A 17,047-nucleotide genomic window follows, 5' to 3' on the forward strand; every position below is an offset into this window, starting at 1 on the left:
TGCTGGGTGGCACGGAAGTGGAAAGGGATCTTAGAGTCCTAGTGGACTCCAAGATGAACATGAGTTGGCAGCGTGACGAAGCCATCAGAAAAGCCAATGGCACTTTATCGTGCATCAGCAGATGCATGATGAATAGGTCCAAGGAGGTGATACTTCCCCTCTATCGGGCGCTGGTCAGACTGCAGTTGGAGTACTGCGTGCAATTCTGGGCGACACACTTCAAGAGGGATGCGGATAACCTGGAGAGGGTCCAGAGAAGGGCCACTCGTATGGTTAAGGGCCTGCAGACCAAGCCCTACGAGGAGAGACTAGAGAACCTGGACCTTTTCAGCCTCCGCAAGAGAAGGTTGAGAGGCGACCTTGTGGCTGCCTATAAGTTCATCACAGGGGCACACAAGGGAATTGGTGAGTTTTTATTCACCAAGTCGCCCCCAGGGGTTACAAGAAATAACGGCCACAAGCTAGCAGACAGCAGATTTAGATTGGACATTAGGAGGAACTTCTTCACAGTTCGAGTGGCCAAGGTCTGGAACGGGCTCCCAGGGGAGGTGGTGCTCTCCCCTACCCTGGGGGTCTTCAAGAGGAGGTTAGATAACCATCTAGCTGGGGTCATCTAGACCCAGCACTCTTTCCTGCCTATGCAGGGGGTCAGACTTGATGATCTATTGAGGTCCCTTCCGACCCTAACATCTATGAATCTATGAATCTATGACCTGCCTCTGATGAACCCATGTTGGTTGCCCCTAAGCATATATTCCCCTGCTGGTCCCTCACAGATGTGCTCCTGGATAATTTTCTCAAAGAGCTTCCCCAGGACCAAGGTAAGACTAGCAGGCCTATAGTTTCCTGGGTCCTCCCTCCTCCCTTTTTTGAAAATGGGGACCACATTGGCCCTCTTCCAGTCCTCTGGCACCTTGCCAGAGCACCATGAATGCTTGTAAAGCTGTGCCAAGGGACCCGCAATGACCTCTGCTAGTTTTCTCAGCACTCTGGGGTGGAGATCATCAGGACCTGCTGATTTAGATCCATCCAGTCCCACCAGGAGGTCCCTGATTAGGTCCACTCTGACCCTGGGCCTGGCTGCACCTCCCCTGGGACCGTCAACGATCATGATGGGGGGGGATGACCGGGTCCCTCCTCAGAAAAATGAAGGCAAAGAAGTTGTTAAATAAGTTAGCTTTGAAGTCTGGTGCTACCACCAGACTTCCTAGCATGTCCTGCAGAGGCCCTACATTACCCAGAACCTTCTTTTTACCTCCTATGTATTTAAAAAAGGACTTCTTATTGTCCTTGATCCAGGTTGCTAGTCCCAGTTCCATCTTCGCCTTACCCTTCCTAACAGCCCCCCTACAAACCTGAGCAACAGCTGTATACTCCTTCCAGGTGATGGCCCCTCACTTCCTTTGGGTGTACACCTCCTTTTTAGCCTTGAGACGTTCCTGGATGCTTATTCTTAGCCAAAGGGGCTTTTGAGCACTCTTGTTCCCTTTGGCCCTTGTTGGGATTGCTACCCTTTGAGCTTGGAGGATCGTCTCCTTAAGGAATGACCACTCTTCTTGGACTCCCAACTCCCCTCCCCTCCGGGATCTCAGTCTCTCCCCAACTAATGTCCTTACCTCATTGAAATCCACCCTCCTGAAGTCCAGGGTTACTGTCTTGCTGTAGGCCTTTGCCACGCTGCGCTGGATGGTGAATTCTAGTAGGCGATGGCGTCGCCCAGGTGATTGAGCACCTGCAGTCCCCTCACCAGGTCATCGCCTGTGGCCAGGACCAGGTGTAACAAGGCATTTTCCCTGGTGGGACTGTGCACCTCCTGGGTTAGATGGAGGTCATGTAACGTGGCTAGGAACCTAGGTGAGCGGTCGAACTGGCTGACTGCTCTTCCCAGCAGATGTCCGGATAATTTAGGTCCCACATGATGACCACATCCTTTGACCTAACTGCCTCTGCAAGCTGACCTGAGAATTCCTGGTCAATTGAATTGAATTTCATCTGAGATATTTCAGACTATTTCTCTAATTTATTAAGGTAATTTTGAATCCTTTTGATTTTGAATTTTGTCCTCCAGAATGTCTCCAAGCTCATCCAACTTGGTGTCATCTGAAAATCTATGAAGTGGGCTGCCTACCTTTATAGCTGTCTTCCACAAAAGGAAAAAAAGAGAAAGCATATCTGAGGGTTGTTCCAGTACCAGAATTCTTTCTGCTATCCCTGAAGAGCAAGAAGCATAACCAGGGGGCCAAGGGACCATAAAGCTGATTATTTAAGCTAGAGTTATCTGACAATCTCATAGGGGTTAACCAGAAGCCCCTGGGCTGCCAGTCCAGTTGCTGCTTCCTTGTCCATCAGACTCTTGCTGCTGCTGTCAAAGCAGGGTTGCCAAATATCCATAAACGTACAGACAGCCCTTAAAAAATAGGGCAAAAAACACCTTTCCATAATGTGTAAAAAAAAAAAAAAAAAAAAAAAAAAATTAGAGCCACCTGTAAAAATGCTAAACAACAATGCGCTTGATAGATGGAGCACAAAAGTGTTACCAGATAAGTGTTATCTGAATGAGAGTAGGCATGCTAATGGGAGCTCTCTTTCAGGGCTTTGTGGCTTGCATAGCTCCCCCTGGGCCAGCTGTATGCTGCTGCTGCATCTTTTTGTTTATCCCATGCTTCTAACAGATGCTTGCTGGGGTGGTTTGGCTGAGACAGAGCTATAGGCACAAGAAGGGGAGAGGCAACGGGTGGGGATCCATGCCACTGTGCTAAGATGCGGGGAGGAGAACCAGCAGGAGTAAGGCTGGGGAGTGGGCTGGCTGGAGGCAGCACCATGCAGGATGTGTTTGAGGAGATCAGGGTGTGGGGATGAGTAGGGAACCCCTTGTGGGGGTCAGTACAGTGTAAAACCATTGCTGCACTCAGGCAGTCACCAACTTTGTTATTATGGTTGGTGTTAAATCCTTAAATTTGAATCCTATCCCTTGCAAATATCATCCAGGGCCTGGCAAAAGGGTTGCATTTAAATTACGTAAATCATATATCAGTAAAAAAAAAAGTTTCATTGTTGGTAAAAAGTTTGCAGATTGTCAGTAAAAAAAAAAACATTCTTGAGTTGGTAACCCTGTACCAGGGTCTTCAGGCTCTCCCTCTCTCTTCCAGGTTCCACTTCTTGTGTCTGCCCCTAGGAATGAGGAGAAGTGACATGGCCCACAGGGCTAAGGAAGCTTTGGGAAAACCTGTGAACTATGGGTACAAAAAAGATTATTAAGAAAGCACAGAAATGTTTGGTCTGAATAAAATAGCACCATAGATTTTTTAAATGACAATTCTGTATATTTTTTAAGAGAAGCTTATTATGAAATACTAAAAAGAACAGAAACTAGGGATATGAGGAATCTAAATAAGATATAAATTAACATAAGCTACTTGATTGAAGAGCTATGTCATTTTTACAAAAGTCAGATGTATATGAAAACTAGGTGTCTTTTTTTCATTGCTCCTTGTTACCTCCTACCTCTGTTATTAAATGCACAAAACAAAGCAAGTACTGCTTACAGAGAGTCCAGTTGCAGGGAACAGTAGTTGCAAGCAGCCCTGCTAAATGGGCTTCAGAGCTCAGCCTACAGACTATGAGCAGCAGAATACCAGGCTGCTGTGAGGGGAGTTAGCAGCACCTGTTAACTATAAGCCAGGTCAGATGACAGGCAGCAGAGGGCCTGGCCTGCATATAGACTTGCCCTGGTTATGAAGAACAGGATTTTTCTGCTATATAGGAGGAACTTGAGGCCACCAGGAGAAGAGATGCTTCTGGCTACTGAGAGCGAACACCCAAAGGGGTGAAGATTTGGTTGAGGACTGTTTGTATTTACTCAGTGGGGCTGAGATTTTAAAAAACACACCACTTCAATTTTGGGCCCCTGTTTCGTCTACACGTGCCCTTTAACTCCCTGACTAGGGATGGATATTCAAAAAGCCTAAACCTGAATTGATTCAACCTTTGCAGGTTAGTCTAACCTGGCTAGGCTGAACCAGTTTGTAACTGTACAGACATCCCCCCTGGACTAAAGAAATGCAGGCACATGCCTGCAGCGGCTCAGTCTGGAAGCCAGAGGGCACTAGAGCAACCCTCCCTTCCCTTCACAGTGCTGAGCTGAGGGTGGTGTGGCCAGGCCTGGGAAGGATGCTCTCATTAGGGAGGGGTTCCCCCCCACCCTTGCTGCTCCTAACCAGTGAGGGAGCCAGCAGAGAGTTGCACAGAATTTACTTACACAGCAGGGAATTTTTCAGGGAGAAACGCAGTGTTTATTAGCCCATCAAGAAAAGAAAAGCCTTTCTTATTAGTTTAAGCTCTTCTTTTAGCTCCAAAAAGCCCTAAGCAGACACTTTCCTGTCTGTCTTTGTCCTGTCTGCCTTACACAGACACCTCTCACCATTAGCTAGCATACCCCATGCTGGCTACAGTCCATGCTGTGAGATGGGAGGAGGGAATCCCTGCTTGAGCGGGTAGGGGGGTAGGAGGAAGCCAGGCAGACCCCTGTGCCTGCAGTCTCTGCCAAAGCTCCAGCCAGGGAGTAGAGCGGCAGGGCCAGCCCTGCTGTGGAGCAGAGAGCCCCGCCCAGGGCTGCAAAGCATCCGGGATGCTGGGGAACTCTGGTTTAAGTTAAACCAGGAAGAGGGCTGGGACAGACATTACATAAACCAGTTTGACCCAAATCAGTTAAGTCTGGTGCTACATTCAACTAGGTTTATCTCAAACCGGTTTCAGCCATTTTCAAACTGGTTTATGTGCACTGAACATCTGTTACAGGTTTAAACCAGTTTCTGATCGCTTAAACCGGTTTATGTGTAATGTCTGTCCCTAGCCCGTTACCTAGGAGGTTGCTTAAGAGTCATATAAGAGACTCCCTTGTTTAGTGGCTGAGCGTACTGTTTCAAGCACTGAGTTCCACATAGTAGTGCTTTTGCTGATGCATAATTTTATACTTTTATACTTTTACTTTTTATACTCTTAAGGGTCAGTTTCTTCAGTATTGATTTTTGCAGATTTTCATGAACTGTATTTTACTCCAGTATATAGAAAATAATATTAACTTATTTATATTCCTGCCACAATCCATTTTTCAATTATGGTTTTATTTGGGAGTTTATCCTTTCCCCTGACTTCTGTTTCTTCAAGAGAGCTTAACTGTGTTTATGTGGATGAATGGTGACTGTTATGTTTGTTACAAGACCCTATACCAACATGTAAGAGATCTGATGTTACTCAAAAGACTATCCATCTTGCATGTGGATAGTATCCCACTATTTTGACTAAGTTGTACTTTCTTTTTCATTTTAAGAATACTATGAAGATGTGTACATTAACCAGCTTAGTTTGGCCTATTGCTTCAACAACCCTGAAGACAAATGGTTAGGGAATTATTTCTATGAACAATGTTTTAACACTGCTCAACTGATCAAAATTGATGGGGGGAAAAAGGAGGCTGAGGCACATGCAAATATGGGCCTTGTCAATGAGGAACAAGGTAAGTAACTGACAGTTTATATCATTATATCAAAATGTTAAGGTATTCATTTTTTCAGACAACCATGTTTGGTTGCCTTGTATTTGATTCCTGTGCATAGTACTTATACTGTAGTACATGATCTGAAGCTAAAGTATCAATGTTTTTGTAGTTGTCATAATTTAAATGTTTAGATACGCAAACCTAGATGTAGAAAAGTATTTAATTAGACATTGAGGGTTTTTTTTTCCAGAAATGACACTTGTTTTCAGCTTCAGCAAATACATTTAAACTAGACATGAACAAAGGAAGCATTCCCTTATACACAAATATAGTTGTGCTTTCCAGATATTACTGCGTTTTTTTACTTGAGGATTATTTAAGAGTTTACTGGCTAATGTCTTAAACTGTAAACCTATGAGATCAAGAAAATATCCAAACAGAAAAAAACCCTTTTAAAAATTGCATTTGCATGAGATTGAGTATACCAGTGACCGTGTCTAAAGGTTTCTACCAACAATCCTGCTTGATACAAGAAAAAAAAAATGGGTGAAATATTTGTTGTGAATTTATTAAAATTTAGACTCTTTCTAATGGCTAGGGGTACCCAAACATTTTATGATTTCTTCAAATATATTAATTATTTGTACTAATGAATATCTTTATTAATTTTTACTTTATGAAATGCTAACAAATGTTCAGATTTAGAGCAATACTGTTTTGACATAATTGATCATGTAAAAAACATTTGTGTAGTTCTTGTTTTTAGCTTGCATGAACCAGTAAGGACTTCTAGCATGAAATCTCATGTGTGTAATTTCCAAGAATACTTGGCCATATAGCTGTCTTGAAATTTGCTTCCCATTAATATTTTTGCCCTCAAACTGTGATCACTCAAATGTTAGCAGAAATAAATATGCAAAAGGCATAGCATGGGCAGAAGGTGATAGGGTTAAACATTCAGAAAAATATTCAAAGAAAGCATTTGAGATATCTGTGTAAATGTTTGAGGAATATTAGCATCATGTAATTAAGGGTTATCAAATGCAGATGAACAAGAATGGAGTCATGATAAGATTTAACATGGCAGTGATTTTGCTATCACACCTGATTTGAATCATACATTTGCAGTATTTCTTTTAAAAAAGTGTTTTTTTCCTATGGAATTTCCAAGGTTTTTAAAGTAAAAGTGGTTTTGTACAGAATGGAAACTCTGTACAGCAAGTCTTACTACCTAATCCTGCCTCTAACCCTTTGCCTTCAAAACTGACAACACCAGCATAAGCAATATGTATCTGTGAAAGCATTGTACAGTCCAGTGAGAACGCTTAAAATTTGCAGGAAGAGTTTTTAAACATTACAAGGTTAAGGCAAAAGTAGGGACTCTGGAAGAGAGTCAATTAAGATGGCTTTGGGGGACCTGGTTTTCAAGGTGAGGTATTTGGTCCCTCAGACTGCCACATGGTGTGTATTTTGTACATTAGAATTCCATTATTCTTAATAGTACCAGCAATAGAGATGGTGGGAAATTCTCTGATGGAATGGCATGTTTTGAAACATGTCTGATTTCATGCCAGCTGGCTTACGAAGCTCCTCAGCAGCCTACCTGGCAGGCTGCTGGGAAACCCAGTCTTCCAGATTCAAGGCTTTTTGGAATCCTGCCTGGGGTTTTATTGGGAACAGAAACCCTGGAAGTGCCAGATCCCCAACTTCAAGGCACCCAGCTCCAGGGAGCCTCAGAAATTGGGAGCCAAAAGATTCTCAGGTTTCCAAACTCCTGGCTTCCTATTATGGAAGGTTTCTTCTTACAATTTATCATAAATAAATCATTTTAGTTTTTCCAAATGATTTTTTAATTCTGTTTTGCAAAGAATGTTTTTAATTTGAGGATTTTATTCTACATTGGAACAAACCAAATATTATTCCCAAAGCCTCTGAATTGTTATTTTTTGCATAGCCGGATAGAGCTGGTCTTAGGGGGGAATCCATGGTTAGCAGGGTGCTATATACTTATGCACACACACACAAGCACAGTCCAGTGCTCCCCAGGTGTGATCTCGGCAACACCTGCAGCTGTGCAGGTAGCACGGGGTGTGAGCCTACAGTCGAGTTGCTTTTGACCTGGAGTATGGGGGAAGGGTCTACCCCACTACAGTGCCCCTCCTGTAATGTGTGAGCTGGCACTCACTCCCACACTGCCCCACCCAGCGGTGTCACTAGAGTGTCACATGGAACTGGGGGGGGGGGGCACAGGAACCAGGAGCACCCAGGGCTCTCCCAGCATGAATCACTCCACAACAATGCTCTCCTGAGCATGTCCTCACATACTGTCTCCCTCTACCCTCTGGCCCCTGAGAGGAAGGGGACTTGGCTTCCCACGATGCCACCACCTCCATGCTGCACACACAACACCAGTTCTTTCCCACTGCCCACAAAGCTCTGCAACCACAGGAGTGCTGTTGAAGCCAACGTCCAGCCAGGCAGGGCTGGGGGGCACAGGCGACAAGGCAGCACAGTGCAAGTCTTAGCCCATGGTGGGCACTGCCTGCCTGTCCCTCTGGATGCAGCCAAGCTGCAGAGGCAGAGCCAGGTACACACGGATGCAGTCAGACTCTGATCGCCAAGGAGCTGCTGCGTGTTGTGGCATGGGCCAGTGCTGTGCAGGTGCCTGTCCTGTGCATGCTGCCGAGCTGCCCAGGTGGCCCTCAGAGATTCCCTCCACCAGTGAGTGCATCAGGTGTGGCTGCTGGGGAAATGTACCTCATTGCCACCTTCAGCTCCAGGGTGAGGGGGGTAGTCCCCACATGAGTCCAGGAATTACATCAAGAAGCATGGCAGGTGTCCTGCAGAGGGGCGTAGAGACCCCCCATGCCAGAGGGGAGGGTACTGGGAGGGAGTGTCAAAATACAAGTTCACCCAGGGCACCATTTTCCCTAGGTCTGGCTCTCAACAATCACCTGAGCATTATGCTGATGTTCAGATGGTTTGCCATACTAGGAAGATCCAGATTAAATGGTGTATGCAGAATTCAGTTGCTATCTGGACAATATTTGCTCAAACCAAAGCCAGTTATGGACAAATCCTTCATTCTGAGTTAAAAAGCACTTAATTAGGTCAGCTGTTCCTTTATAGAACTATTCCTTTACATCTATTTTAAACTGATGGCTTTCTTAAATCTCTTCCTATGGTTTCTTAGATAGTAGAATATAAAGTTGTGTTAGGAAAGAACGTAAAGTTATTTCTAATTATTTACAGCTTCAAAGGTTGTCACTGAACGTGACTCATTGCTCTTATCCCCCGATTACCTACATTTCCTTTAATATTTCTTTCTTTTTGATTTGTTAAGTAAAGGTACTTAAATACTTTTTAAGCATTTCAATTTTTAAGTTTATAGTGCAATTACAAAAAACCACTGAAATGCAATACTGCAGTGCACTGTGAAATGCTCCCATGTAGATGTAGAACTACTGCTATTTCCTAGAAACACTTCCCAGTCCCTAGAACTCCACTGACATAGGGTGTGTACACATGTACTAACTTTCTGCCAGTTAAGATGACTTAGTCAACTTAACAGAGCATACACACATATGCAGAGTCAATTTAAATGCAGCACAAGATAATACACCTCTGAGGTGTGCTATCTTGAGTTGCATTAGTTAAGCCAACTTAGCTCACAAGATGGCTACTACTATGTCAAGGAGCTCTATGTATGTTTGCTCCAATGTGGCTTAATTTAAGTCTACTTAGTTAAGTCAGCTTAGATGAGTTGACTTATTTTAAGTCAGCTTAGTACAAGTGTATATACCCCTTGTTAAGGCCTACCTTTTATAGTTAAATTTATGTAGATAGGTGCATTAGCTTTGAGGGAGCACTTGGAAAAGGTTGGGGGGGGCATGTAAAATCTTTTTATTTATGAAGGATAAAAGTTAAATCACAAGTTTGACCTAAAAAAAAGAGTTTAGGGTAAGAGCAGAATATCTCATGTGATTGCCTCAGTTTTAGTCATGTGAAATAGTAGTTACACAGGGAAAATTAAAAAATATAAAATAGGTACAGTCTGAAAATTAAAATGTTTCCATTCTTTTCCCAGTGTTTTCCTCATGATGTTTTCTATTGGAATTCAAGTTTGTATAAAGTTATATGGAGCTAGGTTACGCTTTAGACATATACAGGCAGTCCTCAACTTACAACTTTTCGAGTTACAATGTTTCGCACTGCCAACATTTATAAATTGACACCCTGTTTCAACTTTCTGATGTCAGTTTTGACTTTACAACGCTTGATCCGACACCACGCCACACCAATGAACAAGTTAGCTGTCGATCATCTCCCTGGAGAACATCTGTTCAAACTTCCTTGGATACTTTCTTTAAGAAAGCAGACAAGACTCCAGAAAAACCTGCAGCCAAGAACCCTTTAAAAAGTCCAACCAAGAGCCCTTCAAAAAGTCCAGCAAAGTCACCTCGAAGAAGTCCTTCCAAATCAATATGATTGCTATTTACAATAAAAATACATTAATGTAGCTGTATTACTCATCTATAATTGATTGAGTAGAAAATTCTGGGGTATTTTTGGTGAAAATAAGGTATCAGGCCTTGGTTCAGAAACCAATCCCCCATTTATAACATTGTTTCCTATGGGAAAAGCAGTTCCATGTTACAACGTTTCAACTTAAGAGGCAGTTTTTAGGAACCAATTGTGTTGTAAGTTCGAGGACTGCCTGTATAGTGTTTAGCATATTTTGGACAAGTTAAACACATTTTCTGGTGATCTAAATCAGCAAATCTACATTTAATCATTAACAGATAAAAACATTTGTATAATATTGCATGCTTGAAGCCAGTGATAGAAAAACAGGAAATCACATACATTTTAAATTTTATTTTGTGGGAAGCTTCTTTGGCTGAGGAAATCTTTTAACAATTCTGTGCAGATGTGCCACCAACCAGATTGTAGCTTTTTAAAAATAATTTGGACACTTCCAATCTGGACTTAATATGAAATGACTACTTAGGAGTGTAAAGAAAAGTATGTAGATGTCTGCAGGAGAACTTAATAACAGCATGATAACTTTTCAGGATGTTTTAATGTAATGAAATTACACCCTCTTATATTCTAGTTGCCATCTAGAAGTGCTATGTTTTATCTGGAGGCTGGAAATAGATTTGATGTTCATTCATTTTCAAAGCTAAGGAAAGTTATTTTTTGTCAGCTATTGGCAATGTGCTGCTGTGGCACTTTGATGCAGGTGAGTTTTGGCTCTCAATAAACAATGATGGTCCCTAGAAAGAAAACAATGCTGGTTGATTTAGTCACTATAGATACAAATTGATCATTGTCACATGGTTAAAATGGGAATTTTGTGCAATTTTGATTTTATTGGTTCTTTTTAAAGGTATGGGCACTCTTCCAAGCTTTACCTTCAAAACACATTTCGCGCATTCGAGTTAACAAAATTAGATGTAGCTCACAGTAGATTGTAGAATTATTCAAAACATGATCATCTGAGTTTTCTAGCAGAATACAGAGTGAATTGTCTTTGAAATGATTTTATTAGTCCAGTTACTAATTACTTCCCATATAGTTCTGAAACATTGTATCATTTTATATGTACAGTGGAAAAAAAGATTTCTACAATTTTTCCAAATTGAGTGAAAAATAACAGCCTATCTAATTAAGTAAGTTTACATGCAAGGTGCATTAATTGATCTTAGGAATAGAAAGCTATTTTCACACAGTTATTTTACTTCCCATGCTATGGTATGTTCTTTTAAATAATAAGAAGGATAAATTAAATATAAATATTCATAGTAATAATGATATCTGTCTATTGGTAGAAAATGGAAGCTTATTACAGTCAGAAAGCCAGATTTTGACTTCTCTTACATTACTAGTAAATTCAGACAATAATCACTTTAGTATTGCACTGCTTTTACTTAAATCAGAATATGGGTCACAATGTTCACAGGTATGATGGCTAATATCACCCACCTGTGGGAGCTTGCTACTTGCCATTATGATCCCAGGCTACCCCTACACCAGCAGCAAGGCACAATGGGATCTGATGTGCAATCCCACAGTCACATCTCCTGCCATGCATGTGTGGCATGGCAGGTAGTGCAATTGTGTGGATTGTACATCAGATCCCATCATGCTTTTACCTACACATCCTCAGGGGCCCAACCCCTTTCCCCCGCCTCCACCAAAAAAAACCCCAAAAGCACCACTACTACCACCACCAGCTGCTACAAAAAAAAAATCCAGCTGAAGTAGATACTTAAAAATTTGTTTGGATGTTTTTAACATTTAATAGAACCAGTCAAATTAAATGTCAGATAGTTTTAAAAGCCAGCATTTCTTAAATCAAGTTTCAATTGCTACTATAAACTACTTTTAACTTATCTGGAAAGCCTAAAGACTCATTAGAACAAATAAATGCATGTTGTCTGTTTTTTTTCCATAAAAATACAGGACTCTTCTGCTTGGAAGGTGTGACTCTAAATTAGTGATGGTTTAGAGTGTGATGTCCAAGCAGGGACAGTAGCTTCTAGAACTCTGGGAAGTACAAGCAACTTGTGGTCACTGATGCATTTTTTATGTATATCTGCTCCTTTCTGCCTGGCAAGTGTACAGAATGGTAGAAAGACTCCATTTTACCTACTTTTTCCTACTTTACCTACTTTTTCAGAAGTTAACATAGAGGCATTATGTTAAGCATCACAATTACATCCAATGAATAAAATCTTTCAAGCATATAGCAAACAGAAATCAGTACGATATGTTCCAGAATCTGTAAAAGACATGAAATGAGAGTTCTGAAATGTGCAAATTTGTGCCATTAATTTTAATGGAAAGTTAACTTAAAATAATTATCTAAGTCTATATTCTGCAGTACACAAAAGTTCCACTCAGCAAAAATGAATAGACTGCCCTTGCCCTCCAGTGTTTAAATTTTAAAAGGCCAGAAGATAGACAAACCCAGGGAAAGTAGGGTACAGCATTAAAGCATAAAAATAGTTCAAATGATACACATACTAGCCTTGGCTCTCTCAATATTGTTAACTGCCGTGCTGTGGATCATTTTAACAGCTGGCTAATCCTCAAGCCCAAGTATATTCACAGACGCCCAAAGTCTCAAGTGTTTCAGACAATGTTTCACCTTTACAGTTTCTAAAACAGAGTTCCACTCTTTCATAGTTCTTCAGTGCACTGAAAATTAAGGATACAATCTTCAGAAATGTTTCTGGTTGGCCTCATTTTTGCCTCTATTAATGGTAATGTGAAAATCCTCGTTGACTTCACTGGCAAACACAGGCTTCAGTGCTTTTGAGAATCCTAGTCTGGAACTTTAGTGAGGGCATGAAATAGATTGGATTTTATGTTGTTTAATAGCAAGGACATGCTATAGGTTCCTTAAACCATTTTCATACTTATTTAATAAAAAATTTAGTTATTTTATTTATTTGAAATTACTGCATAAGCTCTGCTCTGCTGATTTATAGAGCCACAAAATGTAAAGATTTGTTGTAGAACATTTTTCTTTCCATCAATAGATTTTTGCTCAAGCCCTTGATTTTTAAGTACTTGGTTAACAGGTGTAGATATGAAACAACAGTTTAAATTCAGACCCTAACATCTTGTTGTTCTGCAACATAGTAAAATAAAATCTTACCATCTCTGTGACTAATGGATTCCATTTAATCCATTAATAAGAAATTAGTGGAGATATTCATTTTATGCTTGAATTGTGTATGCCATCTTGTGCATTTTTATTAATTACAAGATTACATACTGTTTTTCCTTTGTGAAGGGATGGAATTCAAAACACCTTTACAGCCCTTTCACCTATAACAGGGGTGGGCAGTTATTTCAGCTGGCAAGCCTCTTAATGTGGCCACATCCATCTCTCTTTTCTGTCTTTTCCCTGTCTCTTCTCAGTCTCTCTCTCTCTTCTCTCCCCTCCTCTCCCCTGCCTCTAGAACCCAGCGGGAGCTGTAGCTCACCAGGAGCCCTGAAGCGCAGCTGTTGACCCATATGGGGACTTCTGCCACGGTGGGTGGGCAGCAGCGTCAGCTTTTGGGCATAGCCACCTGGCATGGCAGAAGCTTCTGTCTTAGGTTCTAACATAAAGGCCCACAACTGACACTGCTGGCAGGTTCCAGATTGTGGGTCCAGGCAGGAATTTCCATTGCGGTGGGAGGGTTGTGGCATCAGCTGACACCACCAGCAGGTTCTGCATCGGAGCTCCTGAATTTGCTGGTGACATCCACAGCTGACACTGCTGCCAACCCACTGCAGCAGAAGCCCCACCTGGGTCCACAACTGATATCACCATGGCACAGTTTGATGATGCTGGGCAGAAGCAGTCTTGCCAGCCAGCTCCACATGGAGGCTGGAGTCACCAGCCACCTATGGGCCAGATCCAGTGAGTTGGCAGCTGTCCACATGCAGGCCAGATCTAGTCTGTTGCAGAGCCATATTTTGTCTACCTGACAGACATTTACCTTTGATTCAGGAAAAGCAGCCATATGCCTGCAGTGGCTCATGCCAGACGCCAGAGGGTGCCAAAGCATGGTTCTCTGGCTGTGTTCACTTCCTGTTCCTGCTGCCCCCAAGGTCTCTGAGATTTGTAGTCCACAGTTGCAGCCAGCAGTAAGTTTGAGTGGGGGAAGGGATGTTTAACCCCCCCTCCCTGACCCCAGACTGGAAAGCATGCTGGGATGCTGGGGAACTGTGATTTAACTTCAACCAGGAAGGGGTCTGGGACAAAAGTTTCATAAACTGGTTTGACCCAAATCAGTTAAGTCTGATACTACATTCAACCAGATTTACCTTAAATCAGTTTCAGCCATTTTGAAACTGGTTTATGTGCACTGAGCTTCTGTTCTGTTACAAATTTAAAGCAGTTTTTGATCACTTAAACTGGTTTGTGTGTAATTTCTGTCCCTAGCCCAGAAGTTCAGTACACATAAACCACTTTCAAAATGGCTGAAACCAGTTTAAGATAAGGTTGGATGGATGTAGTATCAGACTTAACTGATTTAGGTTCCCGTGGTTTATTGAACTTCTGTCCCAGATCCCCTCCAAATTCAAGTTAACTCATAGTCCTCCAGCATCCAAGGGTGCTTTGCACCTCCCCCACAAACCCACCCTTGCAAGGTTGGCAGGCTAGCCTTGGTCCGAGCTGTTTGCTCCAGCTGAGGAGGGAGGCATTCTTTAGCACCCTCCGCCTTCTGGCCTGGGCCTCTGCAGGAATTTGGCTACATTTTCAGAATCAAAAGTGAATGTCTCTTCACTGGCTTATTGGTTCAATCTATGTAGCTTAGACTAACCTGCAAAGATTGAACTGATTCAGCTTTGGGCTTTTTGACTATCTGTACTTAGATAGTGTATCACCTTTAGGGCCCAGGACCATTTTTCATTGGTGTACTTGTACCACACTTTGCATGATGGAGACTAGATCAGTTACTGAAGTTCCTAGGTGTCATGACAATTATTATTATTGTTGTTGTTATTTCATCTGCCATTACTGATGAGTAGCATAGAACACCCTTCTGGGTAGTAGCTTACTCTACACGTGCATTTACATTACATTAAATTCCACAGTAAGCGGAAATAGGCTGGTGTCTTCAAGTGCAAGCATCAAGGTGCATTAATGCTGTGTATGGCCTGACTTGGGACTAAAGTTAGTCCCAAGTCAATCCACACACACAGAGTTACTGTGCAGTTTGGTGTCTACATGTGCATTATTGTGTAATAACTAATCAAGCATAAGTGCAAATATCAAATTTACGCCCAAGTCGGTGTAAGTCACCATAGTTACTGCACAGTATGGGTGTGCACATGTAGATGGCACCCGTACTGTGCAGTATTTTTTGGTTACTGCACAGTAAATGTGCATGTGTAGATGCACCCATTGGCTGTTAGAATCTAGCCCCTACTTATTTTAGCTACATTGCTACACAAGAGCATATTTTGACTTAATTATCAATCTTTTTTTTTAAGTAAAGGTGCCCTTTTTTTGCAAAAAAAAAGTACATATGTTAGTGATTTGGATTGTCAGAAATGGGACATCTTGCTGCTAAGAAAAATGGGAGATTAATACTGCTAATGTTCTTTTGTTTTCAACTTTGAACTTTAAAAGAATCTGCAAGTATTTTCCTTCGAATATTATCCTCAGAATTCTTCTAAAACTTTTGGAAGATACAAAGTTTTGTCTTCAAGCTTAACATAATGAATGACTACATAAAAATATTCACTTTTACATGCTCTTTCTTGGTGATTTTTAATTTTTTAAAAATATATACCACCTGTTCCCATGCATTTATCAGGAAAGTTGGTTATAAATGGTATTTCTGTCCCACAGGAAATCCTGATTTTGAAATTTGGTTTCATTCTGATTAAAGTTTTGCATTTTTATGAAAAACTATTTCATTTTGACATTGTTACAATGTTTTATTTTGAATTTTCTATAGCAAAGTTTACATTAAAAAATTAAAGTTACATATATATTTTATATGGAGTACTGCATAATACAATATAAGGTGAAACGACAAACTAAAATAAAAAGTTTTGACTTTTTCAGAATCAGATATTATAATATCAACATATTATAATATCAACTTTACTGTTGGTAATGTTAATGAAACCTGTATGTTTGTGTTTCAGTTTTGCAGAATTTGACAGAAAATTGTTTGCTCAGTAAAGGAGGTAATTGATAATCTAAAGTACTAGTGTGTTGTAACTCTTGCTAATTTTTCAGTGGTCACTGTTATACCAGCTATATTTTAAATGCTGCTTAATGTGTTGTTATGCAGGTCTTTGTATTTTGGAAAGCCATATAGGTTTGTTTTCAAACACAAAATTATGAACAACTCCCTAGCCTTTGTATGTAAGAAATGATATATCATTTATGTTCCAGTTTATAATTCTTAAGAAAAACATTTCTCTAGCATGCATGCAGGGTGCTTAGTTTGTAAATATTAATTTAGTTAAAAACTTGATTATGAAGAAATGCAACTATGTGAATTTTTCTTTATCATGATTTTATTCACTCCATAACAGTTATATTTTTGTGATGGTGGTTCATGTAGCATTTTAAAAGATTAAATAATTAATAGCCGCTAGGATCCAAATACCATTGCCTTGGGTGGGAAGCTGTTCTCTAGCACCACTTTCATGTTATATTTCTTTCGTTGTCAAAAGGAGGAAACTAAGATGTGGGAAAAGAGTTTTCTTGTATCTCATAAGTAGGCAGTTTACAAACAATATGCCAACATTACTAATCTTTAACTCTTTTTCCATTGTAATTAAAGTCTATTCATCACAAGCTACTTTGGAGGCCTAAGAGAGGAGCACCATTAGTAGCTGAGACCTTGAAACAAGTCCACATCTTCCCAAATATTATAGTTATAAGCATAATTAGGGTAGGACTGTTGCTGCAGCCACACAATCATACTGGTGGCAGTGGCAGAAGTCACCACTCCCACTGTCTGTGGCAGTTGCCCTTGGTGCCCAGCCATGTCGTTAGGCCCCTGATTAGACTTGATGTAT

At 41.1% G+C, this 17,047-nt stretch overlaps 1 protein-coding gene across 6 annotated transcripts in view; it reads left to right on the forward strand.

The window, feature by feature from the left end:
• TTC29 (tetratricopeptide repeat domain 29) overlaps positions 1-17,047 on the forward strand; it is a 364,566-nt gene that overhangs the window by 190,005 nt on the left and 157,514 nt on the right. For 5 of the 6 annotated variants that reach the window (XM_059721998.1, XM_059721999.1, XM_059722000.1 and 2 more), the window contains one exon: positions 5,330-5,515. The exons of the other annotated variant lie outside the window; for it this stretch is intronic. In XM_059721998.1, coding sequence (XP_059577981.1) covers positions 5,330-5,515 — 186 coding nt within the window. The remainder of the gene's footprint in view (positions 1-5,329; positions 5,516-17,047) is intronic. 6 annotated transcript variants of the gene reach the window in all.

Source organism: Alligator mississippiensis, chromosome 2 (genome assembly GCF_030867095.1).
Source record: "Alligator mississippiensis isolate rAllMis1 chromosome 2, rAllMis1, whole genome shotgun sequence".
Classification (NCBI taxonomy): domain Eukaryota; kingdom Metazoa; phylum Chordata; order Crocodylia; family Alligatoridae; genus Alligator; species Alligator mississippiensis.